Source organism: Jaculus jaculus, chromosome 13 (assembly GCF_020740685.1).
Source record: "Jaculus jaculus isolate mJacJac1 chromosome 13, mJacJac1.mat.Y.cur, whole genome shotgun sequence".
In the NCBI taxonomy this organism is placed as follows: domain Eukaryota; kingdom Metazoa; phylum Chordata; class Mammalia; order Rodentia; family Dipodidae; genus Jaculus; species Jaculus jaculus.
This window is the reverse complement of record NC_059114.1, coordinates 4085581-4108444: the sequence shown is the minus strand read 5'-3', so window position 1 is coordinate 4108444 and position 22864 is coordinate 4085581. Positions and strand designations below refer to the sequence as shown.

The window sequence follows — 22864 nt, the reverse complement described above, 5'->3', positions numbered from 1 at the left end:
TCATTAGGTTTGCATGCAAGTGCTTTAACTGTTGAGCCATCTCTCCAGTCACTTTTTGTTATTCTTGAGTATTTTATTCTTTTTTGATGTGGACACAGATGGAATGTTTCCTCCCTTTTCTTTCATTCTCTTCTCATTTCTTCTTCTGTTTCTTCCTCTTCTTCTTCTTCCCCTCCTCCTCCTTCTTTCTCCTTCTTCTTCTTCTACTTCTGGTTTTTGAGACAAGATTTTGCCCAGGCTGGCCCCAAACTCACCTCCAGAGGGCTGGGATGACTGGTGTGCGGCACTGTGTCTGGCAGGACCGCGTGTCTTCATTCTTCATTCACTCTCGGATTGCTCATCGCTAGTGTTCAAAATGCAACTGGGCCAGGCATGGTGGCACACACCTTTAATCCCAGCACTCGGGGGCAGAGATAGGAGGATTGTCATGAGTTCCAGGCCACCCTGAGATGACAGAGTGATTTCCGGGTCAGCCTGAGCTAGAGTGAGACCCTACCTCGTAAAAACAAACAAACAAAAAATGTAATTGGGTTTGTGTGTAGATCTTATCTACTGAAAACTCACTGGACTTGCATATTAGCTCCAAGAAAATTACTATTTTTCTGTATTTGAAAATTTTCTATAGAGATAATTTTTCTTTCTTCTTTTATGTTTTGTGTATGTGTGTGCTCTCTTTTGCATATGTGTGTGCTGTGTGTGTGCAAGTGAGTGTGCCCATCAGCGACTGCCTGCAGTAGGGTGCGCTTGTCTGTGGCAGCTGGAGGGGAACATCAGGCTGTCCTGCTCTGTGGCTCTTCTGCCCCCCTTTTATTTTTGAGGTACGGTCTTACTCTGGCTCAGGCTGACCCGGAATTCACTATGTAGTCTCAGGGTGGCCTTGAACTCATGGCGATCCTCCTACTTCTGCCTCCTGAGTGCTGGGATTAAAGGCATGCGCTACCATGCCCGGCTCTTCTGCCCATTTTTACTTTGATCCAGCATCTCTTACTGGTCTTGGAGATTGCCAGATATATATATAATATAATAATATAAATAAATATAATTTTATTTGTTTTCTTGAGGGGAAGGAAAGAGGCAAATAGAGAGAATGGGTTTGCCAGGCTCTCCAGCCACTGCAAACAAACTCCAGATGCATGTGCGACCTTGTGCATCTAGCTTATGTGGGTACTGGGGACCTGAACCTGGATCATGAATCTTCACAGGCAAGCACTTTAACTGCTAAACCATCTCTCCAGCCTTTGCCAGTCTTTTTTATTCCATGCAAGTCCCTGAGATTCTCTGGTCTCTACTTTCCATGGGACTGGGGTTACAGATGATTACGGCTGTACCTGGTTGTTTATGTGTGTTGGGGATGGAACTCCAGCGGTCTCAAGCGCCCTAAGACCCTCTTACTTGCACTGGCAGTGCTCTTAATCCTGGAGCTATCTCTTCAACCCTAAACCCGACTTTCAATGGAGTGCTTAATCCACAAACACTCAATATGATAACACAGAATTTACATGTGCAGTTTTGCTGTGTTTTATATCTATGTTGTTTTTCTATTTCTTCTTTGTGTTGAAGTGATGTTTTCTAGTGTACTGTTTCCACTCTTTTATTATTTCCTTTACTATTTCCATTCTTTTCAGTTACTTTCTCAGTGGTTCCCTGGGCAATTACATTTGACACTGTAATTTACAACAATCTAATTTTGTCTTTCTGTGATTGTGTGCATTTGCTGAGTGTGATCTGTTCCAATTCTGTCCATTTTCCTACAAATTTCATTGTATCATTTTTTTTTTTCTTACTGATGAGTGGAATTCCGCTGAAAATGCACCCCAGCTGCATTGTCCATTCAATCATCTAATTTTGGATTAATGCCAGTTTTAGTTCAATATTGTACTTTACTTTCCTTGTGCCAGTTCAAATCCCTCATCCTTCCCTTGGTGCTGTTCAAATCACATCACGAGAAACTGTTTTTGTCAACACAGACTAGTTAATTTTGAGATTGCTTGCTCTGTCAGCCAGGATGGCTTTGAACTCCTAGGCTCAAGGAATCCTCCACATACAAACTTCTGAGTGGCTGGCAATACAGACAGTCACACACACACACACAAAAGTTAAAATTGAAAAATTACATTTATCTTGTCTTTTGCATTTGCTTGTGAAGCTGTCCCTGCCGGTGCCTTTGATCTCTTTGGGGGGATTCAAGTGTCTTCCAGTTCACGTCTTTGTGTGGATCCAAGGTCAAGCATCCCTTTCACCCCCAGATTGAAGGGCTATATTTAGCTGTCCCTACAGGGCATGTCTGCTGCCCATCTGTTCAGTGGCATCTCTGAGCTCATTCTACAGTCTGTATGCTTCCTCATGCGTGCCCACGGCCTCAGTTCTCCAGGCACAACTGGAAAAAGAGTTTCTTTGGGGAAGAGAGTGCTGGGGATCGAGCCTAGAGCCTTGCACTTAAACCAGTTAGTCAAGGGGCGGATTATGTTAATTCAGCGGACACACTTTATTCACTCTTCACACACGTTAATTAAGCCAGATCCTTTTTGTCTTCATTTTCTCCGCTACCCCAGCATACCCGCCCCCCCCCCCCGGGGCACTCATGTGTGCCCTCACTTGGTCAGGGCCTGGCCTGGCGCCTCTCTGTGCCCGGCTGCCCAGGGGCTGCTGCTTCTCGCGGCGGGTGTCAACGCAGAGAGAGGGACATGTTGTCTGCCTCTCGGAGTTGAGTGACCATTCCCGGAGCCTTTGCTGGGGTTCTTATACCCAGTTTTTCCTCAGTCACCCTGGCTCTGACAGTCACCTTAGGGTGAGCTCATTTGCCTATCTGCTCACAGAGGGCCTCTGGTCTTGGCCCCTGGTTGCCACGGTGATTGCATCCTCGCTGAGGGAGTGCTCCATTTTCACTCCTAGTGCTCCTGACACCCAGTCTCTCTTAAGGGGCTCTGTGAAAGTGTTAAAATGTACAACACACGCTGTTCTCACTGAGATTCAGCTGTTTGCTTTCTGTTGCATTTGGGTTTGGTTTCTGGCTTTTGAAGATACCACGTAGCCCAGTCTGGCATTGAGGCTAAGCCTGCCCCAGACTCCCGCAGGCTGGGTTACAGGTAAGAACCACCACACCTACCTGGTTCAGCTGTGTCTTCTTTTTAATGTCAGAATAAACGAGCCCTAGCTGGCTATATATAACACTTTGTTAATTTTCCAGAGTTCTAGAGAGTTCATCCTGACCACTATTTTTCCAGTTTTCTCAGGGTTTGGTGGAAGAGAGGTTTTTCAGATGCTCCGTCCTCTGTCATTTTCCATCAAGATGAGTTTTTAAAAGTATCTCTATGGTAACTGCCAATTGCTATGCAAGCCTTGCCTGATGTTAATGGTTAATGTCTGGTTAACAATTTGAGAGGATTTAGAGTCACCATGGAAACACATCTCTGGTCAGGTCTGTGAGGAGTTGTCTGGGTTAGACGTGTTGGGGCAGGAGGTGGGAAGACGTACCCTAACTGAGGGCGGCACCATCCCATGACTTGAGTTCCTAAGGTATAAACAAGGAGAAAGCAGGCTGGAGAGATGGCTTAGCGGTTAAGCGCTTGCCTGTGAAGCCTAAGGACCCCGGTTCAAGGCTCGATTCCCCAGGACCCACGTAAGCCAGATGCACAAGGGGGCAAACACGTCTGGAGTTCATCTGCAGTGGCTGGAGGCCCTAGTGCGCCTATTCTCTCTCTCTCTCTCTCTCTCTCTTTCTGTTTCTCTCAAATCAGTAAACAAAAAAATTTTTTAAAAAAGGAGAAAGCTGGGCTGGGGGAGATACCTCAGCAGGTAAAGGGGCTTGTTTACTAAGCCTGCTGGTCTGCTGGTTCAATTCCCCAGTGCCTATGTAAAGCCAGATGCACAAAGTGGCGCATGCGTCTGGGGTTTGTTTGCAGCAGCAAGAAATTCCCATATCCCTTCTCTGGTATCCCCATATCCCTTCTGTTTCTCTCCCAGTCTCTCTCTCTTTTCTTCCCTCTCTTAAATACATATTTGTTTTTTTTTTTCTTTCAAATACATATTTTTTTTTAAAGAAGAAAGAGAGCTAGGTGTCCAGCCTGCATTTCTCTCTGTTTGTTCTCTACTGATGTGTTGATGTACTGCGAGCTGTCTGCTCCTGCCACACTTTCCCCACCACGAAGGGCTTGCCCTCAAAACTGTAAGCTGATCGCTGTGAGTTTGAGGCCACCCTGAGACTACATAGTGAATTCCAGGTTATCCTGGGCTACAGCGAGACCCTACCTCAGAAAAAAAAAAAAGAAAAGAATGAAAAAAAAGCCCTGCAAGATGAAAATAAACCCTTTTCTTCCTTAAAGGTAACTGATACATCTGATCACTTTCTTCATCTCACTAGAGCTGTGGATCTGCTTGTAAATGACAGATCTGACAGAGTGTCATGTGCATTTTCTTCTTCTGTTTCTCCCATTTAGGATCCTGGCTCTTCAAGAAAACTTTCTTCTGCAATTTAAAATGGACGTAAGTCGTGGTTTTTCTCTGCATGGGCTCCACCCTTCTTGTTTCTCTGCAGATGTAGGAAGAAAAGAAAGGAATGGGAATTTGTTACTTTTCTTGTCTCAGTAATAAAACATTTGGCTAAAGCAACTGAAGGGAGGAAGGATTTACTCTGGCTGGTGGTTTGAGGGGACAAGTCCGTCAGGGAGGTGAGGGCACACTGGCAGGAGCAGTGGGCAGCTGAGGATGTGGGAGCTGGCTCACACCTGGGCAGAGACAGAGCAGGCAGCAGGGCTGGGCTCTCCAACTTTAAGCCCCCTCTTCCTCCACCTGTGACAGAATTTCTCCAGGGAGACCTTGCTTGGTCAAAGTTAGGCCACCTTCCCAAACAGCAGGACAAGGTGAGGACCAAGTGTTAGATCACATGGGGTGATGGGGGGACAGTGTACATGCAGACCGTTGCGGAAGGGATCTGTTCATCTGTCCTTTAACCTCGAGGCTGCCGAGGCTCCCGGTGGAGTCAAAGGACCTTCAAGGTCTTTGCTTCAAAGTCCGCGGAGTCTTCCCCAGGCCCTGGACGGACTTGCACACCCGCAGCCTCGCACTTAGTCGGCATAAGGTTCTCTTCCTTCTAGGCTTGTTCCACTGAGGAAAGGAGGAGGGACTTTGAGAAAATCTTTGCACACTATGATGTTGTAAGTACCTCGTGTGTGTGTGTGTGTGTGTGTGTGCGTGTGCACACGCGTGTGTGTGTGCTGGGGGGTTAATATGAGCGTGGGGACGTGTGCCGCAGCACTATGGAGGTCCGAGGACGGCTTTCAGGATCGGTGCAGGCCTCCCGCCATGGCTGAGGCCCCGTCTCGCGTTCGCTCTTCTCCACACGTTCACAGTCCCGCCGGCGGGCGAGTTTCCGGGAATTCTCCCCGTCCCACCTTGCTGTCGGCACACGGGGATTACAGACGCCTGCCATGGCCCCCCGCTTTCACGTGGGGTCTGAGGGTCCGGACTCCGGCGCTTGTGCTTGCACAGTGAGCACTTTACCCAGAGCCACCTCGCAGCCCCCTGGGGGCTCCCCACCCTGCTCCGGTCATCTGCACGGGGAAGCTCGCTTAGTTCCCGTGTGGGGTCACCCTGCTGGCAAGCCGTAAAGCCACAGGGCGAGCAGCCATGCCGTGTGCGTTGTTGCATCAAAGTGCCCCTAACTTGTCTTGATATTCAGAGGATCTGCTAAAAAACAAAAACAAAAAAATTTGACAAAGCTGTATTTTAGTTGAAAAGAGCATCACAATGCTTTTTTTAACTTGTATCCAAACTAAAAGAAGTTTCTTTAGGACAAATATCTGTTTAGCATCATGGGTTCTAAAACAAGCTTGTGAACAGAACCCCTTCACCTCTGCCCCTACTTCCATCCAACTGAAGATCCCAGGATCTATGTGGTAGAAAAGTGATCTCTCTCTCTCTCTCTCTCTCTCTCTCTCTGTTTTATTGAGGTAGGGTCTCACTCTAGCCCAGGACGACACAGAATTCACTATGTAGTCTCAGGGTGGCCTCAAACTCACGGTGATCCTGCTACCTCTGCCTCCCAAGTGCTGGGATTAAAGGTGTGCACCACCATGCCCAGCAAAAGTCATTTCTCTTGTAAGAGCAGATATGTGGTCATTCTGTATGGGTGGGTGGGGGGAGGTGATAATTTTAACACCACATAAAGCCCAGGGCTGGATTTCTGGAGGACAAAGCAGGGTAATGTGAGAAACAGGAAAAATGAGCAAAAGGTGGGAAAGGTTCTAAGAAATTTCTCTCTGGAACTGGAGACATGGTAGGCTTGCGTCGTATTCTGAGCAGGAAGGTTGTTTCCCGTAAGCCTGAGGTGTGCGCTCCCCTTCGACCTTCTTGCCTTCTGTCTTCCTTTTCTGTAAAATGAGGGCGGTAAACACAGTGATAATTATCCAGTGGAGTTAAGAGAGGCAAGCAAATTCATGCCAATACAGCATTTACAAATGACCTGGGCATACCTGGTCTAGTCCAATAAACACAGTAAGGCAAGTGAAGTTTTAAAGTCATGTTGTTAAGGTTCAGAATTAAGAAAACTCAGAGGAAGTGACTGTGAGTCAGGAGGATTGCTGTGAGTTCCAGGGCAGGCTGAGCTACACAGTAAGACCTGTCTCCAAAAAAAAAAAAAAAAAAAAAAAAAAGGAGCAGGGGATAGATGCATTTTTATAACAGGAACTTTAGAGAAAATGGAAATATTTGAATATCTGCATTGCATTTTATAAACATTCATGTTTGCATGGATTGCAGATGGGCAGGAAGATGATACAGAGCAAATGATAATTACGAACACTCATTCAATATAGCCTCCCTTGATTTAAAGCCTACTTTTTCAGTAATCACCAAACGATTGTCTAGTCATAAAGCAAAATTAAAAAATTTAAGTCTGTTCTTCCCAGGATAAAAGATGTGCGATTAACACTTACCTGAGCCGAAGCCTGGGATCGGAGGGGCAGAAAGCCAGTAGATCTCGAGTCTGCTGTGGATTTGCTGAGGAGCTCCTTGCTGTGGCTCTGGGCTTTGTGGCTCACATCCTGCCTGCAGACCGTAATTCGAAATGAGCCACTTCTGAACTGTTGGGCAGTGACAAAAGGGCATTGATTAGTCTATCTGCCTGAATTTTTCTTCAGCTTTTTGACCAAAGAAGATGACATTTGAGTGATTGGTTCTCTTTGTCTTCCAGAGTAAAACAGGAGCCCTCGAAGGCCCGGAAGTGGATGGATTTGTCAAAGACATGATGGAACTTGTTCAGGTGAATTCATGACGCCTGGCACACTATTCTCATCAGGCACTGGGGGTTTCAGTGTGATCAATCCCATTGTGTATTTGTGGGAAGGAGTGAGGCTGAAGATTAATTCTTGAGAAAAAAATGTAGACATGGACTATTTAATACATTTTGAGTTTCCAAGAAACCCAACTAGTCTTTTTTAAAAAAAATATTTATTTATTTGCAGGCAGTTAGGGAGGAAAAGGGGGGAAAAAGGGAGAGAATGGGTACCCCAGGGCCTCTTTCTACTGCAGACAAACTCCAGATGTGTGTTGCCAATTTGTGCATCTGACTTTACGTGGGTACTGGAGATTGAGCCCAGGTTAACAGGCTTTGCAAGCAAGTGCCTTTAACTGCTGAGCCATCTCTTCAGGCCCTCTCTTACTTTCTTAAGATCATGTGGGTTTAAATGACATGAAATTATTATATAAGCATCTTTTTACCATCATTTTAAGAAATTTATTAAGATAGCATGGTGAAAAATACAAAAAAAAAATCAAATAAGATAGCATTGTGCCTCTGTATATCTTACTCTTTTATTTTTAAATTGCCAAAAGTTCTTTCCACTCTCATCCTCCAGACTTGGCTGGTAGAATAACTAAATTTTAATTTAAGATCAAGCAATAAATCTCTATTAGGCCTTCTAATTTTCTTTCACTGTAGGGTTTCTTTAATACCCAACCTAAGAGGACTGCTTATGTGTTCAGATACTGGGGCTGGGGAGGTGGCTCAGACGGTGAAGAGCTTACCACACGAGCAGAGCACGGAGACGGGGTGGGGTGCCCTGGAACCTCCAGCCCCCACAGAATGTCTGTACCCCAGTGCTGGGGAGACAGGGGCAAGCAGCTACCTGGGCCTCCCGGGCCAGCCTGTCAGGCTGAACTGCTGAATTCTGGTTTCAGAGAGAGCCAGTCTCAGGAAACGAGGTAGAGAGTGACTGTGGGAGAGACCCGATGTCATCCTCGGGCATCCACGCACATATGAACATGCACACACACCACACACCCCACACGTGTGGATCACGTGCTGTGGCTTTGACTGATGTCACTAAGGTTCTATGAACACCACAAGGCGTTTCCTGCAGGATGAGCAGGTTCTGAGAGCGTAGTCTTCGCTGAGATCCCGCGGAAGGGCTCTGACTGCCCCTGGGTACGCGGTCTGGCCACCAGGTCATTCCCAACCTCTTTGTCTGCACAGGGGACTGTGTGGGTGATGATTTTAGTCATCCGCATGCTTAGGGTTTGTTTTTATTTGAGGTTTGTTCAGTACCCAAGGGCTGTGTCCTGGTTGACCCAGACGGTGGTAAGTTAGAGGAGTAATTAGGAACAGTTTTGGAGTTTTGGCATCTGTTGTACATTGGTTTGAAAGGGTGAAGCCTTGCGACAAGAAAATGTCCTGATAACGACTTTTTCACAAGTCCCCAGAAAGTCACATGCTGTGTTGAGCAGACATAAGCCCAGGTCTCTCCTATGCCCAATCAAGACCGCCAAGATACGTGTCTGCTGTGACTCCTGGCTTGTTATTCCCCAGTGGGTGGGTTCCCGATTCTTTCTCCCCTCGTCCCTACCCCTCCCCGCCCCCGCTTCCCTTAGTGCTATCTCGGGCACTTCCCCAGCGAGAGTAAGTAAGCGATGGACGCTTTGTGTGGCATTTCTCTTTGAACCCATTGCTAATGGCGAATCCCACTTTGTTCATTTTCTCATTGATGCCAGAGTGCGTTGGGTACTAGAAAACCAGCCATTATCTCTGGGACATTAACATCTCATGGCAGAAGGACTTGCCAGAGTTTTAATTTGCTTTGATGGATTGCACGACAGGGCAAGCCTGTGTGGGAAGTCCTGGCGCCTCTTTGTAGCGGAGCCAGGGCCGATGAATGACTCCCATTTTGAGTCTTCTAAGACTGTGGATTGGCAGAAGGATACTGGAGCAGGGTGCCACTTATTGGAGGAAATCTATAGCAACAAGTCACTAAAAATGCTGAAATGCTTAAAAATGCTCCACTTTGTACCTATTCTCCGTGGAACTCAGAGTGCAGTGCCAGGAGGCTTCTAACCACGTTGCCTTGGGTCACACATACACCTGCCCGGTACCGACCCCCAGGGAACCATCCTTTCTGAGTGGGCCACACAGGGGACCTATGAACCAGCTTGGCCTCGCAGCCTAATCCTTCAAGGCACCTCTGCGTGGAAGGTCTTGACATTATCTCCCGAGCCCTGCCCCAGCCTGGGCTCTTCTTCTGCTCCGCTGCCTGGCTGCCGGGTTCTGTACAAAGCCAATTTCAAGGGTCACGTTCAGTGTCAGCCGCTCGTCCTCTGGGAAAGTGCCACTCTGCTTTTCTGAATGTGGCTGTCTGGTTAAGGAGTGGCAGTTTCTGCGCCCTGCTCAAGATGGCTCAGAGACTTCTTTCCAAGCATGGAAAGGCCCGGGCAGGGTTGGGGGCCGGAGGACGCTTCCTGATGCCCCTAAATTAAATCCGCACACGGCTGTTCTCTGCTCACTCATGAAACTGCTCCAGCAATCACGGGGCTTGCAAATCTGTGTCATGGATTCCCTTTACCTCTGGACATTCCCTTTGCAATTTAGGTTCCTCACCACCCACCCTGCTTCCTAGGCCAGCCTTGCTCCAGCACAGCATGAAGTTGAGACCTGACCACTTCACCACAGTTGGAAGGTGGTGTAAGATCCCCTGCCCTGCCCTTGTGGCCTGGAGGGTGGCTAAAGGCTTCCAAGTCTCTTTTCTGGTCTGTAGAAGTATTGCCCTCCCAGCAGAAGACCAAGCACTTGTAGCACTGCTAAAAGTAAGCAAGGCCCTGGAGCAGAAGATCTCTGCCTGGTTAGTTCCTTTTCAGTCCTGAAAACATCCCTTGGGATAAAGCTTGGTGCATGTGTGGAGGTCGGAGGACAAAGCTCAGTCCTTGCCATCCACCTTGTTTAAGAAGGGGTCTCAGCCAGGCGCAGTGGTGCAGGCTTTTAATTCCAGCACTTGGGAGGCAGAGGTGGGAGGATCAACGAGAGTTTGAGGCCACCCTGAGACTCCATAGTGAATTCCAGGTCAGCCTGGGCTAGAGTGAGACCCTACGTCGAAAAACAAAACAAAACAAACAAAAAAAAGGGGGGTCTCTTGCTTTAGCTGGCCAATGAGCTTCTGGAAGGTTCTCCTATCTTTCTTTCTTGATTCAGGAGGGTTGGGACTATAGTCACATGCTGCAGCATCTGGCTTTGGCTTTACATGACTTCTGGGGATCCAAACTCAGGAACTCATGCTTTATCCACTGAGCCATCTTCCCAGCATTGCGTAACCCCAGCTCAAACTAGAGGCGCAAAACCTCTCACGGGCAGCTAGTAAAAGGCATCTTCTTGTCTCCCCTCATCGGCACCTGAATGAAAGAATTTGCCATCACAGTTTTCTTCTCTAAGGAAAAATGTCTTGACTACAGCTGCAAATACAATAGGCTTTCAAGCAAGCACCTGTAACCACTGAGCCATCTCCCTAGCCCTACAATAGGCTGTCAGCAAGAATCGCAGGGCAGTGAAATGGAAATTAGACTTATAAATTCATTTATTTGTTTATTTTGCTGGAAGAGAAAGGCTGAGAAATGAAGCTACTGGCAGTAAATATTAGGAACATTCTGTTCAGCCCCTAGGGCCTTAAAGCTGTCCCCCACTGAGCACTCTCAAAGCTCAGGGGACTCTGAGAGATGACCACAGGTAAGGCTTCCCCTGCCTCTCCTAATGATATGCCCGTCTTTTTGTCCCCAGCCCAGCATCAGCGGGGTGGACCTTGATAAGTTCCGGGAGATTCTGCTGCGCCACTGCGATGTCAACAAGGATGGAAAGATCCAGAAGTCGGAGCTGGCCTTGTGTCTGGGCCTCAAAGCCGCTCCCTGACCCCATCTGCCCTGCTCTCCTGGCTTTTGTGTCTGTGCTCTTGCTGTGGCAGTGTGTCTGGGCTTTGCTCTCGGGGATCCAGTGGGCAGACAGCGAACCGTCCTTCCAAAGGCGGGCACAGTAGTGTCCACTGGAGGTCCCCATCCGGCTTCTGCAGTGTCTTCCCCTCGGCCCCGTTATTTCTGTCCCCTCCACTGCTCAGCTAACCCGCCAGGTCCGTCCTGTGTGCCCTCCCCTGTCACGGAGGAGGGCGGGCAGGGCAGCCATCTCTAGCACTTCCTGTGACTTTCTGCCCAATCAGGGTGGTGTGTGTCCTCCGTGGGCATTCTGCCATGTCTACAAATAGATGTTCCCATGGAAATCAATCTGCAGTGGAGAATAAAGGCACTCTGGTAATTATTGTGACCTTCGAAACGCTCTCCCTAGTGGTTTGACAAACACATGTCCAACTCGGGGGTTGGGGATGGGATGGAGAAGGAGGGCACCATCTGGAGAACTGACGTGACAGTTACAGTCACCAGCAATGTAGAAGAGCAGACACACATCCTGGATGGTACTCTGTTTTGCTCCTATGTAGACCTGTGTAGCTGGGATCTTGCTACATAGACCAGATTGGCCTCGAGCTAGTGTGCCAATCCTTCCTCTGCCTCCCCAGTGTGCTGGTATCACGGGCATGTGCCACCATGCCCACCATGCCTGGCTGACTTTTCTCCCCCAGCATCCTGCACAGAATTTTCCAGCAACATGACAGCTTGTCAGCAGGGAGGAGGCTTCCAGCTCAGCTCCAGCTTGATTTTCTCAGTGTCCCGCTAGTGAAGGATGCAGGGGTCTTACCATTTGGTTTTGGTGGGCAACCAAGAGCATTGGCAATAGTCCGTATTGGTCTGGGGGCCTCATGGACAAACTCACTGAGAAGTGTCCCAGCCCTGGCACTGGGCCTGTTCTGTAACAACCTGTGGCTTCTGGGCTCGGGACCCGCCACTCCTGCAGGGTGCTTCTGCCAGATCCTCTCCGCTTGTAGTCGGTCGGGTGTCTCTGGCACACCTGTGCTGAGCACTTGGGCAGGTGCTCGAGGTTCCTTTGCGTTCACTGGTCTTTGCTCTACTTTGCGGTACTTGGAGTTCAGTCACAGAGGTGCTGGGTACTCGGCACTGCTCTGTCAGTGGGGTGGGTGATGGGGTCCCACTGGTGGGTGGAGTGCTCTCAGTTCAGTTGCGGCTGTGTCCAGGCTTATCCTTGAATCTCCACCGCCCACCCACCCACCCAGAAGGGGCCCCTGTGGGGTGGAGAGTTTGTCGCTGAAGAGAGTGCTGGGACTCAGTGTGAGTCCAGCCCCAGTGGCAGGTCGTCAGCGCCTGCAGGGTGAAGGGGAGAGGGCCCCTGCGGGCGATCATGGCGACAGACTTGAATACCGGCCCAGTCACAAGGACAGGACGTCTGTGCTCAAGGAAGGCAGCGCGTGGGATGGAGATGAAGGGAAGACGATTCCTAAAGGAACACATGTGTGGGTGCCCCGTCAGATCCCAGCCACGATCCTAACTATGGTGCTTTCTAGAACTGCCCCAAGTAAGAATCACCCCTGAAGCAGAGCCTTATCTGTCTCATTCATGCCTCTCCCTTTAGTTGTCCCAAAGGAGGGAAAAAAAAAGTCAGGTATTTCTGGAGAAATCCTTTTCAGGGTTTAATCTTTTTTTTTTTGGTTTTTCAAGGTAGGGTCTCACTGTAGCCCAGGCTGACCTGGAATTCACTACGGAGTCTCAGGGTGGCCTCGAACTCACTGCAATCCTCCCACCTCTGCCTCCCGAGTGCTGGGATTAAAGGCGTGCGCCACCACGCCCAGCCAGGGCTTAATCTTATTCGGACAGAATTACAAAACAACATTGTCGCTCCCATCACGCTCCCTGCCCAAACTATTTAAGGAAGAAAAAAATTACCCCAGAGAGTGAAAGAGCTTTTGTTTTAATATTTCTCTTTCTAGTGCGTGCTCTCTCTCTCTCTGCCCTCTCTCTCTTTGTTGTTACACAACAGTAAATAATAAATGTCGCTGTCCATGAAAACAATAGCTGGTAAGTTCATAGCGCTCCCAGCCTCAGCTTCTGGGAAACATCTGCTCTGAGGGGTTAAAAAGCTTTCTTTTTGCATGTTCACTACCACATCACTGTTGGAAATGACTCATTCGTAACTGTTGCCGCCCAGATAATCCACTGCCGGAAGTTCTGGAACTCCAGGCTCAGCCAGTTTAACTGAAAAAGTGGCAAGCTCCCGGTCCAGGGAGACTCTGTCCCGTGAAAATAAGGCACTGACAGAGGACAGACACCTGCTGCCCTCCTCTGGCCTCCACACATCCGAGGGTCTGTGAACACTTTTCTGCATACACACGCGCACACACACACACACACACACACACACACACACACACCACGCATACTCTATACCACACGTGGCAGAGCATACCACACCAAAAAGATAAGGGCTCCCTGGGTCCTGAGCACTTGTGTCACATCTTCATGACAGAATCCTGGGGAACAGCCTGCACTTAGAGACCCGCTTCTGTCAGGGGTGGAGAGAAGGTGTCAAGCATCCTGCAGACGCACCATTGTCATCAGCAACATTTCTCTAGAAACATCCTCATTCACACGGGCACCTAACGCAAGGAGCTGCCACTGAGTGATTTGAATGATAGTCAATGAGCTAAAAATTTCCACTTAAATACTTTTATTTATTTGCAAGCCCAGAGAGAGACAGAGGGAGTAAGCATATATGGATGTGCCAGAGCCTCTGCCGCTGCAGAGAACTTCACACGCATGCACCACTATGTGTATCTGGCTCTACGTGGGCACTGGGGGAGTTGACAGGGACTGGCACACTTTGCAAGCAAGTGACGTTAACGGTAAACTGTCTCTCCAGCCCAAAAGTTCTATTTTTTAAATTTATTTTTATTTATTTATGAGAGAGAGATAGAGAGAGGGAATGGGGATGCCAGGGCCTCAAGTCACTGCAAATGAACTCCAGCCATATGTGCCACTATGTGCATCTGGCTTGCATGGGTACTGGGGAATCCAACCTGGGTCCTTAGGCTTTGTAGGCAAGTGCCTCAAGTGCTAAGCTATCTCTCTAGCCCCCAATTTTTTTTTCCATGTAGGGACACTCCTTCTGTAGTCTCAGGCTGGCTTCGAACTCAGAGCAATCTGCCTACCTCTCTCTCCCAAGTGCTGGGATTAAAGGCATGCGCACCACACCCGGCTAAAAGTTCCAACTTTGTTTCCTTTTCCCTCATCTATGGACTGTAACATCCACTTTTTACAAGACAGTGAAGAAACCATTTTACTGTTCTCCCTGTGAGAGGCCGTCATCCTTGCGGCCGTGGGCCTTGTGTGCGCGCGGATCCTGGCTTGCTTGTGCAGGCCGTGTCACTCCGAGTCAGCACTGATCACACACGCACAATTAGTCATCCAGGGGCGGACACTGGCGTCGCTGATGAGCTTGCTCTGCAGGGTGATTATCTACAAGCTGGTCCCAGCGGTCACAGCAGGATGACAGCCTTTGCTCAGCTGCGGTCACAGCAGGATGACAGCCTTTGCTCAGCTCGGGCAGCGTTTGTGGAGTCAACAGGAGACATCCGAGAGGGCAGCCTGCAATTAGACCATGCGTGCCGTCAGCGGGGGGGCTGGCAGGCCCGGCTCTCCTGCAGCTGGTCGACATGACCTTTAGCAGGTGTGGACGCTCAATAAAAGACCCCGGAGCCCGAGCGGGTAAATGAGCCACACTTTGTCACCGGTAGCCTCAGCCTCACATCTCTGCTGAGGTGCAGTTCTGGGGTTCCCAAAGGTCACTGTCGAGATGCCTTAAGGAGCCAAAAGAGTTGGTCTCACCTCACTTACATCTCGTGATTCCAGCAGTCTGTGGAACCCAAATCACTCACTTTTAACAGTCCCTAGACCATTTCCGGCATAATCATTTCCTTTGTTGGACCGGGAAACTTCAATTTTTTCTGTCTGGTATTTTGACCTTAACTGGGTACACACAGTGTTCCTACCTAATATCAAAGATTCCTCAGTTCCATTCCCCAGAACCCACATAAGCCATATGCACAAGGAGGCACATGCAGCTGGAGGTCATTTGCAGTGGCTGGAGGCTCTGGCACGCCCATTCTCTCTCTCTCTCAAATTAAAAAAAAAAAAAAAAACTATTAAAAAAAAGATTCGGGGCCACATGGAGTGGGCAACCGCAGGAGAGAAGTCACTTACGGGTCTGATCTCTCTGATGCAGTTCAGTGAGTCTTTCCCTCGCCCATCTCCATCTCGTCCCTGCCAGGAGGTTAAAGAAAAGACTGGCTCTTGTGGAGGCCTGATTTTTGACTTCTGCTGTGTCCATGTTCAGAGGAACTGCACGTGATTGCACGTGCTTTGTTTTTATTTAAATCCAGCTTTGGAGGGGCAGTTGCCCCTCCAGCTGAGAGGCTTAGAAAAATGTTTTTTGTTGTTATTTATTTGCAAGGAGAAAGAGAGAAAAAGAACGAGAGAGAGGGTGGGGGAGAGAATAAGCATGCCAGGGTCCCTTATCACTACAAATGTACTCACATGCACCACTTTTGAGCATCTTGGCTTTAAGTGGGTACTGGGGAATTGAATCAGAGTAGTCAGGCTTTGTAAGCAAGTTTCTTTAACCACTGAGTCATCTCTCCAGCCCCATTTGCTTACACTTTGTAACAAGCCTTCCATTCAACTCTTGTTTTTTAAGGTAAAATTATTTCCCTGATTTTATACATGTAAATTCTAGAAAACGCCAAGGAAATTTCATTCTTCGAAGTCCTAACCTTAACTTATATTAACAGTAGAGTTCTTTTTTATAATATTTTTATCTATTTGAAAGAGAGTGAGTGAATGAGAGGGGGAGGGAGAGAATGGGTGAGCCAATGCCCCTTGCCACTGCACACAAACTTCAGATGCATGAGCCACTTTGTGCATCTCGCTTTACATAGGTACTGAGCAATCAAACCCAGATTGGCAGGCTTTGTAAGCAAGCGCCTTTAACTGCTGGGAATTCTTGCTTTTAGCCCCCCACCCTTTTTGAGATAACCTGTAAATAAGGGAATATACTTGTGTTCAGTTTTTAAAAATCCATTTATGTTCATAGAACTGTTGGGCATTTCCGCCTTTTATGCTTTCTTTAGAACCTAGTAAGGTCTGAAACAGGGAGGTGTGAACAGGTACACACAGACCATTATTTTTTTTCCTCATGGAGTCATTTTGGAGGTGTGGGGGGCTTTAGGACCTAAAGCCCTCCACACATGACATTCATGCATGTAGCCACAGCTGGTATGGGGGAAGTCTCCTGGGGGGACAGGGCAGTAACATCATGGTGTGCACAGGAAGCCAAGGCTTCCGCCTGCCCCCTTCACATGCCGCCTGCCAGGGCCCTCAGAGCCCTGTCTCCCTGGCAACTGTATCCCCATCTTCCCTACCCAGTGTCTTCAACTCATTTCCTCAAGAGCTTGGCGCTGGTCCAAAGCAGATCCATTGCCTGGGCCAATCCAGCGTGCTCCCCTCCCTGGCCCAAGAATAATCCTCTGAAATGCTGCCTTCTGGAAGTAATGGAGAGCAGGTGTCTCAGCACGCACCTGGGGGGTTTTTCATGAGGGACGGTTTCCTGTCGCTTTGTAAAGGACGGTAGAGTTGGCAGGGAGCTGCCCACTTTGTGGCACAAAAGCAGGGGCTGTTTTAAGCAGAAACCCGAGGGCTCCAGGGGTGGGGCTGTGAAGTGCAGTCCTTCCTAGGTCTGTTTTAGAAACGCGTTCAGGCATTTGCACTGAACTTGTATATGTAGGGTAATGGAAAATATGGGGGGGAGAGAGAGAGAGAGAGAGAGAGAGAGAGAGAGAGAGAGAGAGAGAGAGAGAGAAGGAGGGAGAGAGAGAGAGATCGGGAACGAAAGCTTAGGAGAGTAGATATGGTAGGTTTTGTGGTTTGCAATGGAGGACTGAAACAGTTTCTTGAATCTAAGAATTTATTGTAACGGGGGGAGGGAGAAGATGGGGCAGGGGAGAGAGAGAGAAAGAGAGAGAGAGAGAGAGATAGAAGGAGGGAGGAAAGGGGAGAGGGGCGGCACACTGCACACACCTGAAGCAGGGGAACTGAAGAGGGAGAGCGAGAGAGTGAGCGAGCCAGGGAGAGGGTCTTATGGGGAGAGGAGAGAAGCTGCTTGTGGGGAGGGGCCTTGGGTGCTGTGCAAAGGTATGGGCCTCCTCTTCTTAGCCCGCAGGTACCCTCGATTCCCTTACCAGGATGCAATCCCAGGTCTAGCATGGTCAGGTATGGAGGAGAGGGTCAAGGGACAGGAAGAGAGCTCTGGGGCTCTTAACAGAGTTGCTAGGAGGCAGCAGCTCCTTAGTACGGATGCCGTTCTGGGACATTCTAGTTTCAGCGCAAGGTGACTTTTGGCCTCAGAGCATGCTGGGCCCAGAACAAGGGCGCTGCCACCTGCAGGCAGGACCTTTATCTAGTCACAAGGACTTAACAAGCCCAGGTGCCATCTGTCTGAGGATGCTGTGGCACTCCTATTGAACAATCCACATTTTGTTTTTCAGAGGCAGGGTCTCACTCTAGCCCAGGCTGACCTGGAATTCACTATGTAGTCTCAGGGTGGCCTTGAACTCACTGCGATCCTCCTACCTCTGCCTCCTGAGTGCTGGGATTAAAGGCGTGCGCCACCACACCTGGCTTAAAGATACTTTCTTGCAAAGTCTGCCTGCTTAAGTTCAGTTCCCCAGCACCCACATAAAGCCAGATGCACAACGAGGTGCATGTGTCTGGAGTTCATTTGCAGCGGCAGCAGGCCTTGGTGTGTCTATTCTAGCCCTCTCTCTGTCTTAAACAAATACAAATATATTTAAAAATTGGGAGAGCTGACCCTTCTGTCAGACCTGTCTATCTGAGTTCTGTGCCTAAAGGATGTAGAAATAAAAACAGGCATAAGTTTTGTGATGGCATTTATGGTGCTCTACAATTGCTGCTGATTTTATTACCATTCTTATTTCATATCTCTTCCAAGCTCAAGGAAAGGTGGAAGTCTGAATGTGTATTTTAAGCTTAAGCACCGATTTCTAATCCTCTCTAGACCTAGAAAATGAAATATTCATAATTTGACTACATTTCCTCCAGGGTAGTTTCAGAAATGCATTAAAGACTGAATACATTTTCACATGGAATGCCTGCCAAGTTCCTTCTGGCATCAGCTATGATTATATTTGACTTTAAAGGGTCTCATGTGTAGCTGCATTTCAAACTAGTAAGACATTTGTCTTTTGTCACAATGGTTTTAAAAATCTAACTGCACTGTAAAATGACTGTATTTTGATTTTATAGATATGCTATTACAAGTCTAACATAAGTTATGCAATGTTAGAAGACAACTAAAGTGAATTTGTTGTTTATATTTTAAAACTATTCTTATTGATTTATTTGCAAGGGAAGGAAGAGAGAGTGGGTATGGGCGCCCTAGGGCCTCTTGTTGCTGCAAATGAACTTCAGATGCATGTGCAACTTTGTGTATCTGGCTTTTATACTGGTGCTGGAGAATTGAACTTGGGTCACTGGGCTTTGCAATCAAGTGCTTTTAATTGCTGAGCTATCTCTCTAATCCTAATATATATATATATATATATATATATATATACACACACACATATATACACACATATATATATATGTATGTATGTATTTGATAGAGAAAGAGAAGGAGACAGAGAATGAAAATGGGCACGCCAGGGCCTCCAGCCACTGCAAACAAACTGCAGATGCATGTGTGCCCCTATGCATCTGGCTAATGTGGGTCCTAGGGAATCATACCTGGGTTCTTTGGCTTTGCAGGCAAATGCCTTAACCACTAAGCCATTACTCCAGCCCCCCCTTTTTTTGGTGTGCCCATTCTCTCTCCCTCTTTCTCTGTCAAATAAGTAAAAATAAAAAAAAAAATTAAAAAGGGCTAAAGACTTTTGTTTTAAAAAATGTGTGTATATGTGTGTGTGTGTGTGTGTGTGTGTGTGTGTGTGTGTGTATACTATGTGTGTTGGTGTGGGGGATATGCATGTGTGTGTGCAGCTGTAAGTATTTGTGTGCACACACAGAGGCCAGAGGAGAATGTCAGATGTCTTCCTTCATCACTTAGATGTGGATTTGCTCAAGGCGACATCTCTCCCTGAATCTGGAACTGCAGTTTTTAGGACCCCCCAATGATTCTCTGGACTCAGCTCCCCAAAAGGGATTACAGGCACGCATGCCAATGATTAACAGTTTCCATGGGTGCTGGGAAGTCAATATCGGATAGCCTCAGACCCTCACGCTTGTGTAGCAAAATGCTTTTGATGGCTGAGTCATCTCTCCAGCTCCATACTTAAAAAAAGAAAAATAATTGTTTTAAAGAGACACAAGATAGGACTGACTGGACCACACACAGACTCACACTTGCACGTGAAAAGAAACACAAATTAAAACTACAGTATGGAAGCTGGGGAGATAGCTAAGTGGTTAATGACACTTGCTTGCAAAGCCTGCTGAACTGGGTTCAATTCTCTAGCACCCATTTAAAGCCTGACACAAAATGTGGCATCTGATATTCGTTAGCAGCAGCAATAAATAAATAAAACCTTTCTGTCTTGAGATAAAGTCTCATTAAGTTGCCTGGAGTGCCCTTGCACTTATTCTGCACCCCAGGCTGGTCTTGAGCTTGTGACCCTCCTGCCTCTGGAGTGGCTGCGCTTGCAAGCCTGAGCCACCAAGAGCAGCTGGGCTGGTGGCCTTTTACTGCGGCTCTGTGGAAAAGTAATTTCAGGATATGCAGAAAGGAACAGTCATGCCTCTTCCCCTTTGGTCCAGTCATGCTGGGTTGAGGAAGGGTTCAAGCCAATACTTCAGCAGGAAGAATAAAAAATAAAAAATCTATTTGCACATAAAAGTCCACAATACTGCAAGCCGACTGCGTGGTCACAGAGGGGAGAACCGGACCGCGGTCAGCGTGAGTGCTGCATTCGTGCCTCGGGTGCTGACATGCTGGACTGCAGGCCAGGTGAGTCTAGTCACGTGCGAAAGAGGTCTGCTGACAGCACTTACCTCAGTCAGTCCGTCTCGTGTGCTATCATGAAATGCTTCAGGCTGTACACTTTAGGAAGAAAAGAGTGCTGTTCTGTCCTTCTCATGACTCTGGAGGTTTAAAGCTGAGGGGGGCCCATAGCAGGTGATGACCTTCTTGCTGCCTGATGAACAAGGTTCAGTTCCCCAGAACCCACGTAAAGCCAGGTGCACAAAGTGGTACGTGTGTCTGGGTTTTGTTTGCAGCAGCTAGAGGTCCTGGCTCACCCGTTCTCTCTCTCTACCTTGCAAATAAATAAATAAGTAAGTAAATAAATTTTAGAAATGCATGGTATTTTCTTAGTCCCAGATAAGCTAGCAATTTTATACGTATAGTTGAAGTCTCCGGGTAAAGATGGTTGGTTCTTAACTCCAATTTCAAAATCCTGGGGCGTCTTGCAGATTGGTCCCGCTTGTGTTGGGAATGTTATTCATTAGGCATCGCAGGCAAGCGCCTTAACTGCTGAGCCACCTGCCCAGCTCTTTAAGCACTTTTGTGTAGCAAGTAGATGCTGATTAAATACTCTGAAAGGACAGGACAGACTGAGTAAGAAGGATGGCAGGCTTCACACAGGCACTGAGACAAAGAGACTTGGGCAGCGACAGTGACAGACTGACTAAGACAGAAGCAACCAGAGAAAGAGGCAGAGGTCTGCGGTTTGGCTATTGGTGCACAAATCCTGCTTTAGTTGTTTCAAATGTTCAAGGCTGTGACAGGGATGCTTAATTTTTGCTAAGACAGATATTTTAAAGTATGCAATTATTAGGGATGTACCCACCGCTGACACATTTCTGCTAATTATTTTGTGGGGAAAAAAAAGATCCCAGTGCCCACACAATGAAGATTACTACATGATCCTCAAGAATGTTTATCAAATAATGACTTAACTAAGTTACTTTTCACTGAATCATGTTATCCCTCCTATTTACATTACAGAAGCAAGTATTAAAGTCATAAATGTATCTGGAATGTATATTTTTTCATTCCTTTACTTATAAGTAGAAATGAAGCACAGCCATGTTCTGTTTATAAGTGTCCTTATAAACAGTTAGATATTACCTTTATAATGGCAAACTTAATCCATTTACCTTCAATTCAGGTTTTTGGGGACTTAAATATTTTTAATTAAAAATTATTTTATTTATTTGAGAGAGGAGAAAGAGGGAGAGAGAAAGAGAGAGAGAGAGAGAGAGAGAGAGAGAGAGAGAAAGAGAGGAAATGGGTGTGCCAGGAAGTTTGGCCACTGCAAACTCCAAAAGCATGTGCCACCTTGTGCATCTGACTTGTGTGGGTCCTGGGGAATCAAACCTGGATTCTTTGGCTTTGCAGGCAAGTGCCGTAACCCCTAAGCCATCCCTCCAGCCCAAATGTATAGAGTATGCAATGATCAAATCAGGTTGTTGCCATTTCTGTTACCTCACATATTTCCTATTAATCTGTCTTGGGAACATTAAAAAATTGTGTCTGCTAGCTATTTTGAAATGTATGATGAGTTATTGTAAACCATACTCATCCATGTCCCTTCATTCTGGTATGAGATCTATTTGGATTCACCTGTAATAATTTATTTTGCATTTCAATTTGTTAAGGCCTTTCCTATCCTTCCACAATTTCCTACTTTCCATTTGACTCATTCAGCATTCTGGTTTTCATCTCTACATTAATTTTATTATTATATAATTTTTATTATTTTGGTAGTTATGTTTAGCATTACAAAACATAGCCTAAACCAGGCATGGTGGCTCATGCCTGTCATCTCAATATTTGAGAGATTGAAGCAGGAGGATTGCCATGAGTTCAAAGACAAACTGGGCTATGGGCCAGCTTCTGGTACAGAATGAGACCCTGTCTCAAACAAAACAAACAAAAAACAAAAGAGAATATATATTTAGTCAATGTGCCTATTGTTCTAGAAAGGATAGAATATTATTTTATCTGTATTCCATCTTTCCTGTCTAGTGATTTTTCAGTCAATGATCAGTTAATACTCTCCTAAGCGTTATGCAGTCAAAGAACCAGAAGACTTAGATCCATTTACGCATTTGCTTCTGTCTTTCTGAATAGTATAGCTTCTTTAACCTCAGTTGTTTTTGTTTGAGTCCAGCTGATTCAATATATATACCCTTTGAAGCTGGACATGGTGGTGTATTTCTGCAACCCAGCATTTGGGAGGCTGAGACAGGAGCACCCATACTGTAAGGCCAGCCTGGACTGCATAGCCAGATCCTGTCTCAAGTAAAACAAACAAGAATATATATCCATTTAAAAGTAATTGGTTTCAGGATGTATCTGAGAGTGGTAGACCAATTTTTTTTTTTTTTGTCAAAAAAATCATTTTGAGAGATGGCTTAGCAGTTAAGGCAGTTGCCTGCGAAGCCTAAGGACCCAGGTTCAATTCCCTAGTACCCACATAAGCCAGATGCACAAAGTGTCATATACATCTGGAGTTCATTTGCAGTGAGTAGAGTTCCTGGAGTGCCCATTCTCTATCTGTTTCTTTCTCTCAAATAAATAAATAAAAGTATTTTAAAAAGTCATTTCATTCTTACACAGAATGTAATTTGCACGAGTACAGAA

General features: G+C 47.0%; 1 protein-coding gene and 1 long non-coding RNA gene across 2 annotated transcripts in view; one reads left to right on the top strand and one right to left on the bottom strand.

Moving 5' to 3' along the window:
- The window catches only part of Scgn (secretagogin, EF-hand calcium binding protein), a 37305-nt gene extending 25783 nt beyond the window's left edge, over nt 1-11522 (top strand). Inside the window, exons 8-11 of the mRNA XM_012951545.2 lie at nt 4437-4482; nt 5094-5153; nt 7190-7258; nt 11033-11522. Coding sequence (XP_012806999.2) covers nt 4437-4482; nt 5094-5153; nt 7190-7258; nt 11033-11161 — 304 coding nt within the window. The 3' untranslated portion in view covers nt 11162-11522. The remainder of the gene's footprint in view (nt 1-4436; nt 4483-5093; nt 5154-7189; nt 7259-11032) is intronic.
- Nucleotides 5889-14686, bottom strand: LOC123454211. The gene is made up of 3 exons (XR_006633212.1): nt 14490-14686; nt 6933-7079; nt 5889-6368 (listed from the first exon to the last, which is right to left on the bottom strand). It is a non-coding gene; the product is annotated as an uncharacterized LOC123454211 (long non-coding RNA).
- Between the last annotated feature and the right edge of the window lie 8178 nt (nt 14687-22864).